The sequence below is a fragment of the Martes martes genome (genome assembly GCF_963455335.1).
Source record: "Martes martes genome assembly, chromosome: 12".
NCBI lineage: Eukaryota > Metazoa > Chordata > Mammalia > Carnivora > Mustelidae > Martes > Martes martes.
The window spans coordinates 48,051,144-48,069,880 of NC_137900.1; the positions used below are offsets into that span (position 1 = coordinate 48,051,144).

The 18,737-nt window shown below is 38.5% G+C and overlaps 1 protein-coding gene across 1 annotated transcript in view; it reads right to left on the reverse strand.

Annotated features, from left to right (window-relative positions):
* Window positions 1-18,737, reverse strand: part of MLLT3 (MLLT3 super elongation complex subunit) — a 275,848-nt gene that overhangs the window by 62,369 nt on the left and 194,742 nt on the right. Inside the window, exon 5 of the mRNA XM_080820717.1 lies at window positions 10,913-11,611. Within this exon, the coding sequence (XP_080676843.1) occupies window positions 10,913-11,611 (699 nt within the window). The remainder of the gene's footprint in view (window positions 1-10,912; window positions 11,612-18,737) is intronic.

Here is an 18,737-nt window from a genome sequence, read left to right on the forward strand (position 1 = left end):
TCGAGCAGATACTTTTAGATTAGAAACTGAATCTCCTTCCTATTTAGGCACTTTTCAAACTGCTCTTTTTTGCTGCGTCTCAGAGTGAATAAGACCACATGCCAGCCCTTTCAAAGGGGAATCTCAGTTTCCTCCAGCACCCTGGGTCTCTTGGACCTACCTGTCTTGATGTGGTTATTTTATCTCTTTTTCTGGAGAAGCAGTTCATCTAGTTTTCAGATCTTTTTCAGAGGGAAATGGTCCATATATAGCTGTAGATTTGGTGTGTCCATGGAAAGAGGCGAGTCCAGGATCTTCCTACACCACTATCTTGTAGAAGTCTGACCCTGCCTTCCTTCTTCAGATCCTTCATGAGTAAAATCCTTAGATGATGCAGTAAAGTACATGGGACCTCTCACAGTAACACTTGCCATGTCTTGTCCCAAGTGCAAAGTATATGATACAATCTAATAACATGGTTTACTCGTGAACAAGTGCCCTGGGATAGACGCCAAGGTAGCACAGCTTTTCAATACTTTCTGTAATTCTCCTTCTTAGAAAAAGCATGGATGCATAGGAAGCATGAGTTGATCATTTTGGAAATCACAGGCAGATCTTCTTGCTCCCCATTATTTAGAGCCGAGTATCCAAGTGTTGTGGCTACATCTTATTTCTTACTCTACCCCTTTCACTGAACTGTGGCACTCTTACCTAATTAATCTTCCCAACTAGATTTTTTTCTGGAAAAGGTTTAGTCAGTACCATAGTGGTTTTCATTTGACATGATCTCTCTCTCAATAAGGTCTAATTGGTGGTATGGTACAAAAACACATGGGGTTTGGCATTAGTGAAAACTGGATTCAAATTCTGCCTCTGCCACATCCACATGTGTAAGATGAGAACAAAAGCTATCACACACATTGCATGGATTAAAAAGGCTATCAAGGGGCACCTGGGTGGCTCAGTCGGTTAAGCATCTGCCTTTGGCTCGGGCCACGATCTCAGGGTCCTGGGATCAAGCCCCATGTCAGGCTCTGCACTCAGCATGGAGTTCACTTGTCCCTTTCCCTCTGCTCCTCTCTCTCTACCTGTATTTTGTCTCTCTCTTTCTCTCTATCTTTAATAATCTTTTTTTTTTTTAAAGGTATTGAGTGACAGTGTCCAGCATACTCTAAGCAAGAATAGAGTTTGATAAGCCCTCTTCCTTCATTCCTGGCAAACCAGTTTGATAAATTCGTGGCAGGATTCACTTATAAGATCTCTCTTCATTCTCAGTAAGGACAACGTAGAATTGGCTATGTTTGCCATCAGTTCCTTTTTTTCAAGTTGTTTCCTCTGATCAAGAATGGCTTGTCCTTCCTACTTTGCCCCTCACCCCGTTCTATTCATGCTTTTATTTCTTCTAAGCTCAGCCCAAATTCTAATTTTGTACCATCTGTACCATCTAACACAGTGTTTATATACAGGAGTACCTACCACATAAATATTTGTGAATGTTACTGAACACTAAGGTAATCAAAAAATATTTTAAAGAATTAAACTTGTTTAGAAGGAAATGTTTCTAGGTACTCAAAGTGATACAGCAGTTTATCACGTTAAAAAAATAAACACATAAAAGAGCCACAGAATAAAGCAGGTGTCAAGAATTTAATTTTTTTAAAAAGTACTATAATTCTTAACACTGAGGTCCCAAACCAGGGCACTCTAATAATTTATTTATTAATTTAAAATAACATCTTCCATGCTCACTGACTGAAAGAACCAATATCATTACAACATCCATACTAACCAAAGCAATTTACAGAGTCAATGCAAACCATATTAAAATACCAACAGCATTTTTCACAGAACTAGAACAAATAACACTAAAATTTGTATGGAACTATGAAAGACCCCCAAATAGCCAAAATGATCTTGAAAACAAAGGAAAAAACTGCAGGTGTCACAATCCTAACTTTCAAGATATACTACAAAGCTGTAGTAATCAGAACAGTATGGAGTAACACAAAAACAGATATATAGATCAATGGAACAGAATACAAAGGAGACAAGAATATACAATGGGAAAAATCTCTTCAACAAATGGTGTTGGGAAAACTTGACTGCTACAGGCAAAAACAAACAAACAAATCAACAACACAACAAAATCTGAAGAAACTACCACTTCCTTACACCATACACAAAAATAAACTCAAAATGAAGTAAGAACCTAAATCTGAGACCTGAAACCATAAAATTCCTAGAAGAAAACATGGGCAGTAGTTTCTTTTACATTAACCATAGAAACATTTTTCCAGGTATGTCTCTTCTGGCAAAATTAAACTACCAGGACTACACCAAAATAAAAAGCTTTTGCACAGGAAGGAAACCATTAACAAAACAAAAAGGTAGTCTACCGAATGGGAAAATATATTTGCAAATGATAGATCTGATAAGGGGCTAATATCTAAAATATGTAAAGAACTTATACAACTCAATACCAAAAAAACCCAAATAATCCAATTAAAAAAATGACTATAGGACCTGAACAGACATTTCTCCAAAGAGGATATCCAGATGCCCAACAGACTAACATCAGAGAAATGTAAATCAAAACCATGATGCTCTATCGTCTCATACCTGTCAGAATGGCTAAAATCAAAAATATAAGAAACAAGTGTTGATGAGGATATGGAGAAAAAGGAACCCTTGTGTACTGTTGGTGGGAATGCAAACTGGCACAGCTCCTGTGGGAAACAGTATGGAGGTACCTCAAAAAATTATAAATAAAATTACCATATGATCCAGTAACTCTACTACTGGGTACTTATCAGAAGAAAACGAAAACACTAATTCAAAAAGATAATTGCACCCCTATGTTTATTGCAGCATTATTTACAAGAGCCAAGATATGGAAGCAGCCCAAGTACCCATCAACAGATGAATGGCTGTAGAAGATGTGATATATACCACCATTTTCTACCACAATGGAATACCACTCAGTCATAAAAAAGAATGACATCTTGCCATTTGTGACAACATGGATGGATCTATAAGATATAATGTTATTATAAGCAAAATAAGTCACAGAAAGACAAATACCATATGATTTCACTCATATCTAAAACTTAAGAAACAAATGAACAAAGAGAAAAAGAGAATCATAAAAAAGCAGACTCTTAAATATAGAGAACAAACTGGTGGTTGCCAGAGGGGAGGTGGGTAGGAGGAATGTGTGAAACAGGTGAAAAGGATTAAGAGTACACTTAATGTGATGAGTGCTAATGTATAGAACTGTTGTATCATTATACTTGAAACTAATATAACATTATACTTGAAACTAATATAACACTGTATAGTAATTATACTTGAACCAAAAAATGGTTAAATAAATATGTAACATCACATCACATCACATCACATCACATCCAAGGATCTCATACATTTTCTCTCATAACTAAGAAAGGCAAGAAAACTTCCTTTTCTCTGTGTCACCAATTCTAAATATTTCTCCCTATCCCAATGCCCCCACATCTCTATACTCTCTATCTTCAGAATTCAAAGGCAAAGCTTGTTGTCCCCAAATACATTAGTAAATGCTTTCCCATCTTCTCCTAATAGGAGGATTTTCGACTTTATCTGGGGAAACATCTCACTGTGCAGTCACCTTTAGTGACCTAAAGTAGCCTCACAGGGGTGATTTTTCTTTGTGGACCTTGATGCTGCTTTGAAAGTTTAGTCATAAATTGCTACCTACTAAGAACAATTTCTCAAACTTGATGAAATAATTACCTAGACACCAAAAGAAAACCGCCCTCTGACCTATGCCATTGCATTATCTTGCCTCATGATTCACAGGAAGCATAGCCTACATTTTGAGTAACTTACAGACAGTATAACCTGGAATTATAAAACATAGCTTGGAGATTCAAAAAGAAGTGATCGGCAGACTATAGGACACCATTTGTTATTTGGTGGCACCTTCTGGGAAAGCCTGATATTACAACTCAGCTCTGTTAAACACAAATAGTCGCAAAAGCAGGAGAGAGAATTCTGGGACCAGGGAAACAGTGCTGCTGATGTAATAATGTGAACTCCAGAGCCAGAAGAGTCCGCCGTACTTGCAGCAAGCCTGTGTGAGAAGTCAGAGATTCCTGGACATTTCAAAGCTCCTCCCTCATTTCGGGATGTGTGCCAAACCCAGCTCAAAGGACAGCCTGTCACTTCCTGAGGGCTGTTGGTAAAAGCCCAAATCAACAGGTAGGTCAGAGAACCATGACTCATAAATGGAACAAGACTATGACATCAAAGGCTTTCACAGCAGTGAGGCCAACTTCATGGAGCCCATCTCTGCAAATGCAGTATGAATTCATGGGAAAATCAGATTTGCTTCATTCCAAAATTCCTCTTGAGTGAACATGCTAACAAGTAGGATCAAATTCTGGATCCGCCAGCTGGCAACTCTGGGGAAGTCTCTAAACCTTTGGGCCTCAGTTTCCCTATCTATAAAATGGGGATAATGGTACCTATTTCATAAAGTTGTTTGGAGGGTTAAGTGAGTTAAAATGAGTCAAGAGCTTAGACTGGTGACTGGCACACTGAAAGCACTCAAGGCATGTTCAACTACAGACATACGACGTCTCTATGGTATGGGAATGCAGGTACGCAAAGACCATGTTGAATCACATCTTGGTGTCTAAAGATGACAGATGAGACAATTAGGTAAAGATCACGGGCCCTGGAGTAAGGAACAGTAGTTCAATGAATAGGCAATGGAGCTCTCTTGAAGGAAGCTCATGGACTTTATTGAGAGATTCAATTCAACACAAGTAAATAAAAATGCAGAATGTTGGCAATTACTGATGGTAACCAACTCTGCAATGATAGAACCTCCCGTCGGTCCACAGCCCTCAGCTACTGAAAGGCTTCTAAGGAATTATTTAATTTAAAAACTGAGAAACAATTGAGGCTGAGTATGGTACCCAAACAAGAAAGAGAGGAAGCCCCTAACTCTGTCTTAAAGTAAAAATCCCCCTTGCAACTACTCCAAATTCCTTTTTTGTACCAGGTTAGGAACGTGGCTGAAGAAACCAACAGTTGATTGGCTGGGCCATCCCCTCCCCTCTGCCCATCACATCTTACACAGAATCTACCCGAGGAAGAACTGCAACCCTTCAGATATGTTTACCTCCAGTTATGAAATGCAGAGAACAGGAGTCCAAAATGAGAGTCGTTTCCCCCCACCACCACCACCCCCCCACCAGGCAGGGCAGCCCTTTAATGAATGGCCTCACCAGCTGCTCGCTCACCATACTTGCAGACTTTACAGCTCTTGCATGTGCTGGAATTACAAGTCATTAAAGAGCCACTTTGAAAACACAATAAAGACCTTCTTCTCTGACTGCCACAACCTTCCATCCCATAAAAACCTCAGGCCAAGGCTTCAACAGCAGGACGTTTACTGCCAGCTCCAGAACGGTTTAAGCAGGGCAAGGAACAGGGTGGGGTGGGAGGAAATGAGGCACAACAAAAGAAGGGAAATTTCTTTTTCCTTCTTTTTTTCTTTTCAAAAGAAACTTCGGCTAAGGTGGTTTGCAGCCTTTATCCCGTAGCTGAACCACCACCCAACCCTTGGTAAAAGGCATCTGAGATTTCATCCTTTTTCCTCAGGAAGATTTTAGCCAAGAAAGCACTCTGCTGAGGCCAAGTGTGGAAAGACAGGATTACAATCTCATGCCTCACACTGCAGGCTGAAGTATGTAACATTGTACCAAATGTAATCTGCCCATTTTCAAGGAGAAAGACAATTAAAACTTTTAATGACTGTGCTTTTAAATTACAATTAAATCTCTATTAAAGCAAGGCAAAAAGCAAAGGCAATGATAAGGAAATTACTACCATAACCAAATCTGATTATAAACAGTTATTCCAATTTTATTTTATTCTTTTTCCTCTCCTTCTCTGCTATAAACACCAAACTTCCTCAGATCACAAAACAGGATCAACTCCATAGACTTCTCTTAAAGAAGCTGAATTATATGAAAAAACAAAACCTAGGAAATTATGGGAAGGGCGACAGATAATTTGGGTTCTTTTTAATTGTCGATTAAAGTTGAAACAAGTGAATACAAACTCCAATTATAAACTTTTAGTTGACGCTGATATGATCCTCACCCTGCCAGCTGCATTAGTGAGGTCACTTTCCATAAATGACCATTATGACCCCAAAACGGTAATTTCCTAAACCAAGAACAGCTTTACTCCAACAGAATTACCTAGGTTCTTGAAGATAAAATATTCTTAATGCTAACATTTACGGCCGTAGTGAAAACATGCTCTTATCATGATTTCCGTATTTGCGAAATGCTCACCCAACCATAAACCAGTCCTTCTGCCTCCCTATCCACCCGCCTTGTAACTCTTGAAATCTGTAGGGGAAAAAAATAATCACTGATGGGTTTTCATGTGATAATATTAAATTTCTTTAGAAAAGAAAAAACACCTCAGGGATTGCAAAACGTATTTAAAAATGATTATGTGTAACATTAATAATCACCCAAAGGTAAGTCATTTCTTCAGAAGTCTTCCTTTAATAGGAACAGGAATAAAGAAACAACCAAGCACCTCCCTAATGCAGTGCTAGCTATGTTCTTGTCCTTTACCTATTTTAATTTAAAAGCTAAAAGATCCTGGGGAACTTCGGATTAACTTTTGATTTAAAACTTAGACTCTTCATCCTGTATTTTTCCCGTTACCATGCAACAAATGCATATCAAGGCCATATGCCTCAAGACAAAATTCAGAGCAACAGGACATAGATGCCAAGTACTTTTTCCCCTGAAAAACATATAACCCACACCCTTGAAAAAGGACTGTAGAATTCTACAGTATTTTTGAAGAGCAAAAAATCTCTTCCAAAGCTATAGGTTATAAAGATTTCCAGAAGCCACATGATACATAATCATAGTTAACTAGTATTTTTTGGTTAACGTGCTACATACTTTACCCAGACTGACAATTTTCATAATAATACTACGTAATAAACACTATTATGATCTCCATCTTACAAAAGAATTAACTAAGAAATACAGAAGGTTAAAAACGTTTGCCTAAGATCCCTGAAGAGCTGGGGTTCAAAACAGCCTGTCCAACACCATAGTATAAACTCTTAATTATTCGATTACTTGACTACCTACCTACCTGCCTAAGCACTTAATAAATGATCCCTCAAAAAAACATGCAGGCATGGATATACTTCTACTTTTCTATGCAAAGTCCATAAAAATCTTAACCAAAAAGAACCATATGAATCGCAATCTGAGCTTCCAAACCCATCATAATAACACTGATTTTATTCCCATATAAAACCTGAATCTACCTTAATTATGGGAAAATGTTCTTTAAAAAGTTCTCCCTTTTAATTACAACTAGCATTTACTGAGGTAAGATGTGTACTTCGCAGGTTTACCAGGTAAATAATCTCTTCTCCCTCACCCTTCTTAATTCTTCACACTCTTCCAATTTCTTTTTGTCTCTTTCTTCTGTTTCAAAGTCCATGATCTCTGCCTGCTGTGTCTAAAATTACCCCCACTACCCCATCTGCCATAAATGAACACAAGTCTGGTTCATATTCAAACAACAAAGCTGGGAAGCACGTTAGTCTTTATCCCGTAAAGACGTACGGTCATCTTACCACACTTACTCAGATGCAGACACACTCACCACCCAGGACATCATGAAGTTGGACCCCTGAAGCTGGGCCTGTCTCAAGCTATCAAATCTGTTACTGGCTAAGGGAGGATCTGGGCTCCTCGTGGCTCTTCATTGCAGTGGCCTCCCGTTCCTTCTGTCTCACCCATAGGAGAGACACCAAGTAGGAAGGCCAAACAAAGGGGACTTCTACTACCGGGTAAAGGGAATTTCAGCTTCTTTTTATCTCCCTTGCTCACAGAAAGGTGTTTTGGGCACTGGCTTATTTGGAACCACTTTGTCAATTCTCTTTGTCTTCACCACCTACACACAGAGAATTAAACCAACAAGAAGAAGAAGAAAAGCACTACTACCAGAAAACTGATAAAGAAAGTGTATCTGCTGGGTTTTACACCCAAATAATGTCCAAAAGTCTTTAGTGGCTTTCTCTGTACTGATGTGCAGAACCCATTATAAAAACTCCTGTAGCAATCATCGGATATGTGGCTCATGAATTGTTTTTGAAACCTTTCTATCTATTGTGAGGAATTACCTAACTCTTCACTCCAAAAGATTTTTTAAGATATTGCTTTGGGGGCACCTGGGTGGCTCAGTGGGTTAAAGCCTCTGCCTTCGGCTCAGGTTGTGATCCCAGGGTCCTGGCATTGAGCCCCACACCGGGCTCTCAGGAAGCCTGCTTCCTCCTCTCTCTCTCTCTGCCTGCCTCTCTGCCTACTTGTGATCTCTGTCTGTCAAATAAATAAAATCTTAAAAAAAAAAAAAAAAGATACTGCTTTGGATAAATATACTAAGTTGAACATGAAGTTTATGAAAAGCCATATCTTATAAATCATACATAAAAGGGAGGGAGCAAGGGATAAAAACAAGAATATACAGAGTTATCTAAAGAAAATGATTATTTGGGATAATTTCATGTAGGAAGAGCTTTGCTTTATGAATATCATTTCATCTTCTCATAAATTAGCAAACATTCAAGAAAGATGCCTTTCAGAATTTGACCATGACCTACAATAAGGAATACACACATCTCATGAAATAAAATTTTTAAAAACCATCACTTACCCATGCTAATTACAATGCATTCTGATTTTTTTTAATACTGCTGATGACATGCTAAATCGGTTTCATGGCTCACTGGTGAATCACAAACCACTATTTGAAAACCTCTGCTTTACAAGAATCACAACATGTCAGAATACAGAAAGACAAAGTTGCTAAACCTGACAATCTTGATGGACTAATCACACCCCAAGAGGTTCAATGAACATTTTAGTGTGATCTGAACTAAAAGTCAAACATACAAAAAAAAACTTCCAAATAACATCTGCATTAAGAACAAGTTTTGTATTAAGAAGAGCTTAAGTAAAAAGCACAGAAGGAAAAATAGATGTTTGAGATACTGAACAAACCTATTAGTTCTCATCTTCATTCAATAAACTATCACTATAAAATATGTACCTAACACTGGGACAAATTACCCCAATATCTTGTATTTTATATGCTACCCTACTCCCAATCTGATTTTCTTTTAATATTTCAAAGTTAGAGGGGCACGTGGGTGGCTCAGTTGTTGGGAATCTGCCTTCAGCTCAGGTCATGATCTCCAAGTCCTGGGATTGAGCTGGCATCGGGCTCCCTGCTGTGGGGAAGCCTGCTTCTCCCTCTGCCCCTCGCCCTACTCATGCATGCACTCACTCCCTCTTTCTCTCTCTCTCTCTCTCCCTAACAAATAAATCAATAAATAATCTTTTAAACAAATTTTCAAGATTAGGGATGCCTCAGTCAGTTAGGTGACCGACTCTTGGTTTCGGCTCAGGTCGTGATTTCAAGGTTGTGGGATGGAGCCCCACATCAGGCTCCACATTGAGCATGGAGTCTGCTTCAGAGTCTCACTCCCTACCCTTCTGCTCCCCGACTCCCTGCTTACTCATGCTCTCACTAAAATAAATAAAAATAAAATCTTAAAATTATTTTTTCAAGATTAGCTGTAGAGGTTTGCAGAGAAGGAAGTAGTCTCTTGCCAACTGGGATCAGTACCGACGCCAAGTCCTAACCCTGGCTGCCCTTCTCTCCAGCACAAATGCAGGAGAGAGAATCTGCTACAAAGTTCCCCCACCTCTGCCAGCATTTGAATTAGGAACATGTATATGGTGAACCCATGGAACAGAAAGAGAAATATTCTCAAACTGCTAGTAAGTTTTAGCTAGACACCTTCCTTGATCATCGTTTACAAATACTGGCAAGCCAAAGTAAGGAGATTATTTGGACTGATCATGACTAATAAGTAACTAAAGGTGGCAAAAGTTTGTAACAAAGTGAACGTGATTTCATAGTAAATAATGTTCTTTCTCCAGAAATGGAATGTAATTCCTTTCAAGTTACTAATACTTCTGTTGCTAGAAGCATAAGATTTCTTACGCCGGTGGGAAATTAGAAAAGATAATGTGAAAATCCCTTTCAACTCAGAGAAATCTGCAATTATTAGTTTAAATCTCAACATTAGATAACATTTTGGAGGGATGTTAGATGGTCAGATAGTCTTTTAGGCATCCACAAACGATAATCCTACCAATCAGCAAAAACGTAATGAAGATCCCACTCCCCACCCTCTCCCAAATCAATGGCTAGTCAATGAAAACAAAATTAAACGTTTCAGATTTCAAAATACCACCACCTGGTTTCACGAGTACATATGTAAGTGGAAATCTAGCAAAGTATTCATTTTAAATCTGTATGATACATTGTGACCTCGATTAAACTAAAATTGTTTGAAAAAACACTATTACCAGCCTGTAAACAAATTTCTTCATTGCACCAATCAAAAAGATCGACATTAGAGCTGCACCCCAATATTTCCTAACTTTCTCTTTTAAATTCATTTTCTCATATGTTCAAGTTTTATTGCATTCTTCTCACTTTCCTAAACCAGCAATCACCGAAAAGCACAGTAACTAAGCTCTAATGAGCAACTCGGTTTTTCTACTGCAATTCAAATGGCCCATTATTATACTATGGAATGTATCTCTCCTTTAACAATTTAAATCACTGCCCAAATGTGTGCAGATCCTTTAACGATTTCATTTCCTTCTTTCCATTAGTTAAGGAAATTCATTTCTAAGCACTTCCATGCTACCATTTTATGGCTCAGCTGTCATTTTCCTCCCTGGCTCCTTATCCTGCGGCCACGTGAAACAGACTCTGAAGACTAACAAGGGCAAGGAGGGAAACCAACGAGTCTACTCACATCAGATTTGGAGGACATGTTCTCTTCCACGTCGGAATCGTTGGGATCCACGATATCGTCAAACGGCGGTAACGTTGATTTCTTCTTCTCGGAGGTCTCACTTTCAATTTTGACCTTTCCCATCTTGACGTGAGATTTATCTTTTATCTGTTTTTTGTCGGCAGAACACGTGAGAATCAGTGGTGGCGCGCTAGAAAAACTCTTAAATAAAGCCTCTGAGCTACTCTTTTTCTTTTTTTTGGCGGAGAGTTCTTCGGAATCTGAAATGGGGGGCCTTTTACTAGGAGCCTTCTTGTCTTGCTGTCCACTGGTGATGGTGAGTAAGTTACTGTCCGGTTTTGGCTCTTTCGACATGGGTTTCGGTTCCTTGAAGGCCATCTTAGGAACGATTTTTTCTTCTTTCAGTGGTTTGTTTTCTTTGGGTTTCTTAGAGGATTCTTTGGAAGATTTGTTGTGATCCCTGGAAGGTTCTTTGAAGGCACTTTTATGTTCTCTGGAGTCTTTAGAAGGTTTTTCCTTGTGCTCCTTCATTAATTTGTGAGGCTTTGAAAAACTGGTGCTGCTGCTGCTGCTGCTGCTGCTACTGCTGCTGCTGCTGCTGCTGCTACAGCTGCTGCTGCTGCTGCTACTGCTGCTGCTGCTGCTGCTGCTACAGCTGCTGCTGCTGCTGCTGCTGGTGTGGATGCTCCTGTTGGGGTCCTGCAGAAACGGGACAACAAGATGCGACTCAGAGCTGTGGAGCAAGCGAGCGGGCGGTGCAATCCAGCATCCCGGCATGTCCCACCTGCACAAGAAGGCTCTCTGCCAACCAGAACCTCGATCTAGCAGGTGGGGACAGGGTGCATGAGGAGCACCATGAGCAAGGGGCACGAGGGTAAAGGAATTCGGGGAGGCCAGCTGTCTGCCTCGTCACAACAAGCATGGCACTCTAAGCATCTCAGGTCAACAGATGCTCACTGAGGGCCTGTTCTAGGAGATACACAGAAGGCTAACACACGGCCCCTACTCTTATTAAATAGGACGCAGCTAGGAGTCGTGCTGGTCCCAAGGACCACCAATAACATGCCAGGACAACAAAACCAAGGGGGTCCTTGATTCCACTGGGTGCACTGGACAAGAAGAATTCAAAAATGTGGGGAGAATTCAAGCCTGAACTAGATACTCAAGAATAAGCAGGTAATTATCAGGAACAGAGGAATGAGAAAGTACTTGGAGACCAGGGACTAGAGTGTACAACAACAATGAGGGATCAAAGCACAGAATATACTTGGGGAGCAGCGTTCAGCTCCAGCGAAGATTGAGAAGGAGGCACAAAAATAGCCAAGGGTCACAGACAATATTAAATTTTAAATGGCTTCTTAATATAAAGAGTCACAAGACTCAAGAAAGAAAATAATTATCAATTTGAGATAAAAGGCAGTTATTTTTTGCCATCCAAATTTCAACAGTTAAGGAATACGTCTCCCATTTACAAGCAAAGAAAAAAAAATTAACAGAGGAAAGATTTTATCTGATAGTTATTAAATGGACTGCAAAGTCCTTAGTAATTATTGTAGTGTAATAATAAGGAAAGAGTTCATCACTGCCTATTCCATTCTAAATGTGTTACCTACTTTTCACTCATATAAGTACCCCAGAATATATAACCTACATAGAACTTTTCTATTTAGGAACAAAATTTAAATCCATACTTAACATATTTGTGAACCTCTACCATTAATAGTAAGAGTAAGAAACAGAAGCAGATCCTTGACATGCAAAAATTCACATCAATACTATAAAAGAAAAGCTCTTTCTTGCTTACTTTGACTTCCTAATGGAACCAATGATGAATAAATGTCCAAATTTTCAATCAGAATTTACATCTCCATGGTTTCCTTATTACTCTGTACCTCTAACTCACCCACTTAAAATCAGTGACATGTAACCCAATCTTGTATCCTTTCAATATCTAGCATGATATAGAAAAGATACAGGGCAGGGGTTATGTTTTTCCCTAAAATGAACATTTTTAGGGTCCATGCTAAAAAAAAAGCATATATATCAATAAACATCAGAAAATAATACCCTATATGAAGGAAAAAAATCAACAAAACTAAAAGGCAATCTACAAAATGGGAGAAGATATTTGCAAATGACATATCTGATAAAGGATTAGTATACAAAATATATAAAGAACTTCTAAAACTCAACACCCAAAAAACAATTAATCCAGTTAAAAAATGGGCAGAAGACATGAATAGACAGACATACAGATGGCCCATAGACACATGAAAGGATGCTCAACATCACTCATCATCAAAGAAATACAAATCAAAACTACAATGAGGAACCACCTCATACCTGTTAGAATGGTTAAAATCAGAAACACAAGAAATGACAAGTGTTGGCAAGGATATAAACACTCTTGCTCTGTTGGTGGGAATGCAAACTGATGCAGCCACTGTGGAAAACAATATGGGAGTTCCTCAAGAAGTCAAAAATAAAACTACTCTACGATCCAGCAATTGCATTATTAGGTATATATCCAAAGTATGCAAAAATACTAATTTGGGGGCACCTGCATGGCTCAGTGGGTTAAGCCTCTGCCTTCGGTTCAGGTCATGATCTCAGGTCCTGGGATCGAGCCCTGCATCGGGCTCTCTGCTCAGCAGGGAACCTGCTTCCCCCTCTCCCTCTGCCTGCCTCTCTGCCTACTTGTGATCTCTGTCAAATAAATAAAATCTTTTTAAAATAATACTAATTTGAAGGGATACATGCCCCTTTATGTTTATAGAAGCATTACTGACAATAGTCAAATTATGGAAAAAGCCCCAATGTCCATCAACTGATGAATGGATAAAGAAGCTGTGGTATAATACACACATGCACACGCACGTACATACGCGTGAACACACAAAGACACACACACACTGGAATATTATTCAGCCATAAAAAGAAAATGAAATCTTGTCAATCTTGTCGTTTGCAACAAGGTGGATGGGACTAGAGTATTATGCTAACCGAAACAAGTCAGTCAGAGAAAGACAGATACTATGATTTCACCCACGTGTGGAAATTTTTTTTTTTTTAAGTAGCCCAATGTGGGGCTTGAACTCATGACTCTGAGATCAAGACCTAAGCTGAGATCAAGAGTCGGATGCTTAACCAACGAGCCACCCAGGCACTCCTATATATGGAATTTAAGAAACAAATGAACGTGGGGGTGGGGGGGGGAGGAAAAACCAAGAAACAAGACTCTTAACTACAGAGAATAAACAGATGTTTGGGAGGGAGGGGAATGGGTGAAATAGGTGATGGGGATTAAGGAGTACACTTGTGATAAGCTCCACTTGTATGCTAGTGAGGAATCACTCAAGTGAGGAATCACTCAATTCTACACCAGAAACTAACAACACATTGTATGTTAACTAACTGGCATTTAAATAAAAACTTGAAGAAGAAAGAAAAAAGGGTACTACTCAATGAAAAATTATTGTTCTATGTTAATGGGACTATGTATTTTTTCTTCTCACAATTTTTTTTCTCATTTGCTCAACAATAACAATAAAATGACAAATACCAATTATTCCATTTATTTTTCTCAAGTGAGCATTTGGTTTCAAACTTCTAAAATGGATAAATTCACTATGCAATGACATGCTTTTATGCACCAAACTAGATAATTCCTTACAAAACATCTCAATTGAGATTTAAAAGCAGAATGCTAAAGATAGTATTCATATTACTGAAACTACATTATTTTATAAATTCTATTACAAGACATTTCCTGGCATGTTAAGCAATACTATGAATAATTAAAATAAGGTATAATGGGCAAACTAAATTAAGGAAGAACATTTGAAATCTAATATCCTTCATTTTTTTTTAATTGGTTTGTTGACTCACTGAATTTCGATAATTTGCAATCAGTAGTTTAATTATGGCTCTAGAACACCCAAGCATTGCTGCTTAATATTCAACCTTCATGGAGTATTACACGTATTTTTTTAAACATGACTCTTAAAAATACAGATTTTTTACCTACCAACATGTTTTCTAATATTAAGCATTAAAAAATAGTAAATTTCAGTACCAAAAAACACCAAAAGAAACAAAAAAAACTTCTACAGAGGTCCCTCCATGACTTTTAAAACCCTTTCGTAGGACAAACTGGAATCGAGTCCTGCATTGGGCTCTCTGCTCAGCCGGGACCTGCTTCCTCATCTCTCTCTGCCTGCCTCTCTGCCTACTTGAGATCTCTCTCTGTCAAATAAATAGATTAAATCTTTAAAAAAAAAAAAAAAGAATGAAAGTCTAAATTCTTGTCTTAATTACATACATGTGATGTTAAGTATAAAACTCAAGAAATTTTATAACTTTTTACTCCCACGTTGGTCTAGGTATTTAATGCCCACTGTCAGCTTTTCACCAACCCAAAAAATCTTCATAAAAGCAAGCTACCCAGCTATTCTCGCACCTGCCCTTCACCAAAAACTTTTCTTTAAATTAAGACAACTAAGAAGTAAAAAGAAAACCATGTTCCGTAACAATACCCCAGATAAATAAAAATTTGGGGAATAACGAAAAGGTGGAAGAATGGTCCCTAGTATACTGGACAACATTTTCATTGTCCTGGGCCTTGTGATAAATGGCAACGTTCAGATGTACTGTCCCCTGACTCCATAGTCATACATGCAATGACCATACAACAGAGACTTAGATGCAAAGTCAGGAATTAAACTCAGAGTAAAAGCTTTTACTAATTCTCAGCCTAGCTATCCCATATATATTGGAGATCAGGTCACTGGCTTTTTAAAATTTTTATTAAACTATTAATGTCAAGGGTGCCTGGGTGGCTCAGTGGGTTAGGCCTCTGCCTTTGGCTCAGGTCATGATCTCAGGGTCTGGGGATCGAGGCCGCATCAGGCTCTCTGCTCAGCAGGGAGCCTGCTTCCCTGTCTCTCTCTCTCTCTCTGCCTGCCTCTCTGCCTACTTGTGATCTCTCTCTCTGTCAAATAAGTAAATAAAATCTTTTTAAAAAGAGATTATTAACGTCAAAATGAAGTGCCACTAAGCAGAACAGACTAAGTACTATTCAATGTGAAGTTTAGGCGTGTTGTGTAATTCAAATTCTCTTTGCCTGAGGCTCATTAGGACAAACTGAATACCAATATTAGGGAGTGCAAGTGTGAATAATTCAAATTTCAAATATTTATGGCAAATGAGTGTTTAAACATACATATACATATTTGCACTAACTTTACTACCTGTCAATATAGGATACAGTATTTTCTTCTTCTCTCTCAGATGCTACTGAAAGCTTCCTTGTTTTAATTTTCTGGAACAGAATGGGTCCTTTTAATGTATAATCGCTCCTAATACTACTTGTCAGCAACTCTAGTAGATAGCTTGCAAAAAGGTCTTAACTAGTGGACAAAATAAGGTTTCTGATTATATGTGGCTTTCGATTATTGTGTTATCGCCATGTCTTCTTCCTAATACCACTGATAATGCAAAGCTGATTCTTTCTCCAGCTCCTGTCTCTTCTCTTTACTTATGCTGTTATTTTTGGTCTCTGTCGTACTTCAACTAGCTTCTGTGTGGTGCAAGATTTTCAGATCATTCTTATCTTGTTCAGTGAAATTTGAATATGGACAAATAAACTCTCCCAGAAGAGTTTTATTTATCCAAAAGTAATAAACTCTCCTCTAAACGTTTATTTGTCCACAGTACATCTGAAAAGGAGACTCCCTAGAAACTGTAATATAGTCCAAGAGGTTATGCATACGAAAGACTGGGTAAAGCAGTCAAAGATAGGCTTTCAAACTAAAAATCTCTCCTCCAACACCATTAAACACATGACAAATGGCTTGGAGGGGTGAAAGACCATTTGAAGCTACGAATAAAGTATAAAAATTCAGGATTCTGGGAAAAATGGGGACCTTCAATTTGATTTACCTCCCCCAACTTTAATCCCAAATCCAACCCACTGACCTTCTTGAACCAGTCAGCCCTGGGAACCAGCAGATTGTGAATGGGGCCTGAAGAATGTGGCCATGGGATTACAGGCATCTTGAAAGAGGACTGATATGGGGCTTGCTTTACTCTGGACTCTAAGTAAGACTCAGAAGTGCTGGGCACACAGATAATGTGCACAAGTATGGTCAGCCTCCCTGTTCCGAAGGTATTCGGGAGGCGCTCAACTGGAGGGAAAAAGGAAAGGAGTGGTCTTCTCCTGAGGCTGGAGATGCAAAGAGACGAGAAGGAAAGTAGAGGGTCTCCTAGGTGTGTACGCATGAAACACACAACATGTCTGCTTCTACAGTAGAGGCTGAGATGCCTGTACTGTTCATCACTTTTAGGATTACAAAAACCTAAGGTCTCCTAAAACTCAACCTGAACTTCAACGCACCTATAAATAACATATCTAAGGGCTGGTGAGAGTAGGAGAGAGCAGACCTACCAGATTTTCTGAACAACACAGACGAAACACTGAGGTCAAAAATAGTATCATTAGTTCAGAATAGGCACATGGAGAGTAAAAAATCGTTTCTATGTATTTAAAATATTATGTGAAATAAAATGTAAAACTAAAACCCTCAAGCTGTATAATTCAGTAGATAAATTAAAGGACAAGACAGACTTTAGATGATGGTATCAAGATCAACTGGAAGAAATCTCAGGCATAAAGTAAAGATACAAAGAGACGAAAATCATTAATGGAAAAGAGAAGGAACCTGAAGAACAGACTGAGGAACTCTAACTGATGTACCAACCATAGGAAAAGTTCTAGAAGAATCTCTAGAAGGAGGAAAAGGAAAAGATGGGAGTGAAGCAGTAGTTAAAGTAATATGGAAAAAAAAGGAAAGACTAAGTTGCAACCTCACAGGGCTCTTCAAAGACCCAGGAAGGACTAGTGAAAGAGACACACTCAAGAACATCATGCTAAAATTCCTCAACTTTAATGATAAAAAGAAAACTTAACAAATTACCAGAAAGAATAATTACTTAAAACTAAAAAAGAATGAAATTACATGGGACTTCGTAACAGTGCAAATGAGAACAGTATAACTGAGAGTGCTGAGAGAAAAAGCAGAACCACCCAAACATCCTACATACAGAGTCAGTGTGAAAGAAGTGTTTGCCAAAATTTAAGGATTCAAAGAGCACATCTCCCACTGCCCCATCTAAGAAAGGATTTGAGAAGGGATTTTAACAAACAGTAACTGAATTAGAAATGAGACCTTTCATGTGTGGGAAGATGGAGAGGGGAGGAAATAGGAGTGCAATGTACCTTACTTTCTATATAGAACAAAATCTAAGTAGATAATCAACAATCTGGAATATGTAATAGAAGTGCTGGATGTGAATTACACACACACACACACACACACACACACACACACACACACAAAAGGCTAACCAAAATCTGGATCTAAAAAATTAAATTATCTCTGCAGAAATTCAGGTATGTTAGAGAAGGTTGGCATATCAAGGTGAGGGAAAATGTTGGTATCATTTTTACATGGCAAAGCAGAAAAAAATTGAATTATGAGCCATTGAAAGGGAAGGTGGCCAATAATGAAATGGAAAAGTACAGAACTGCCACATAAACAGGAGGAAACTCAGAAATGAACATCAACATGAAAACGAAAGCGAAATCCAGAAAAATGGAAAAAGTCACAAATATAAATAATGAACCAGGCAAAAAGTAATAAAAATCAAGTATTACTCACAGAATAAAAAAGGAAGTTGAATTTTCCCACTGAAAGACAGATTGTTAGACGGGGTTAAAAAGACAAAGGGCATATACAGACTGTTCGTAAGAAATACAACATCAAAC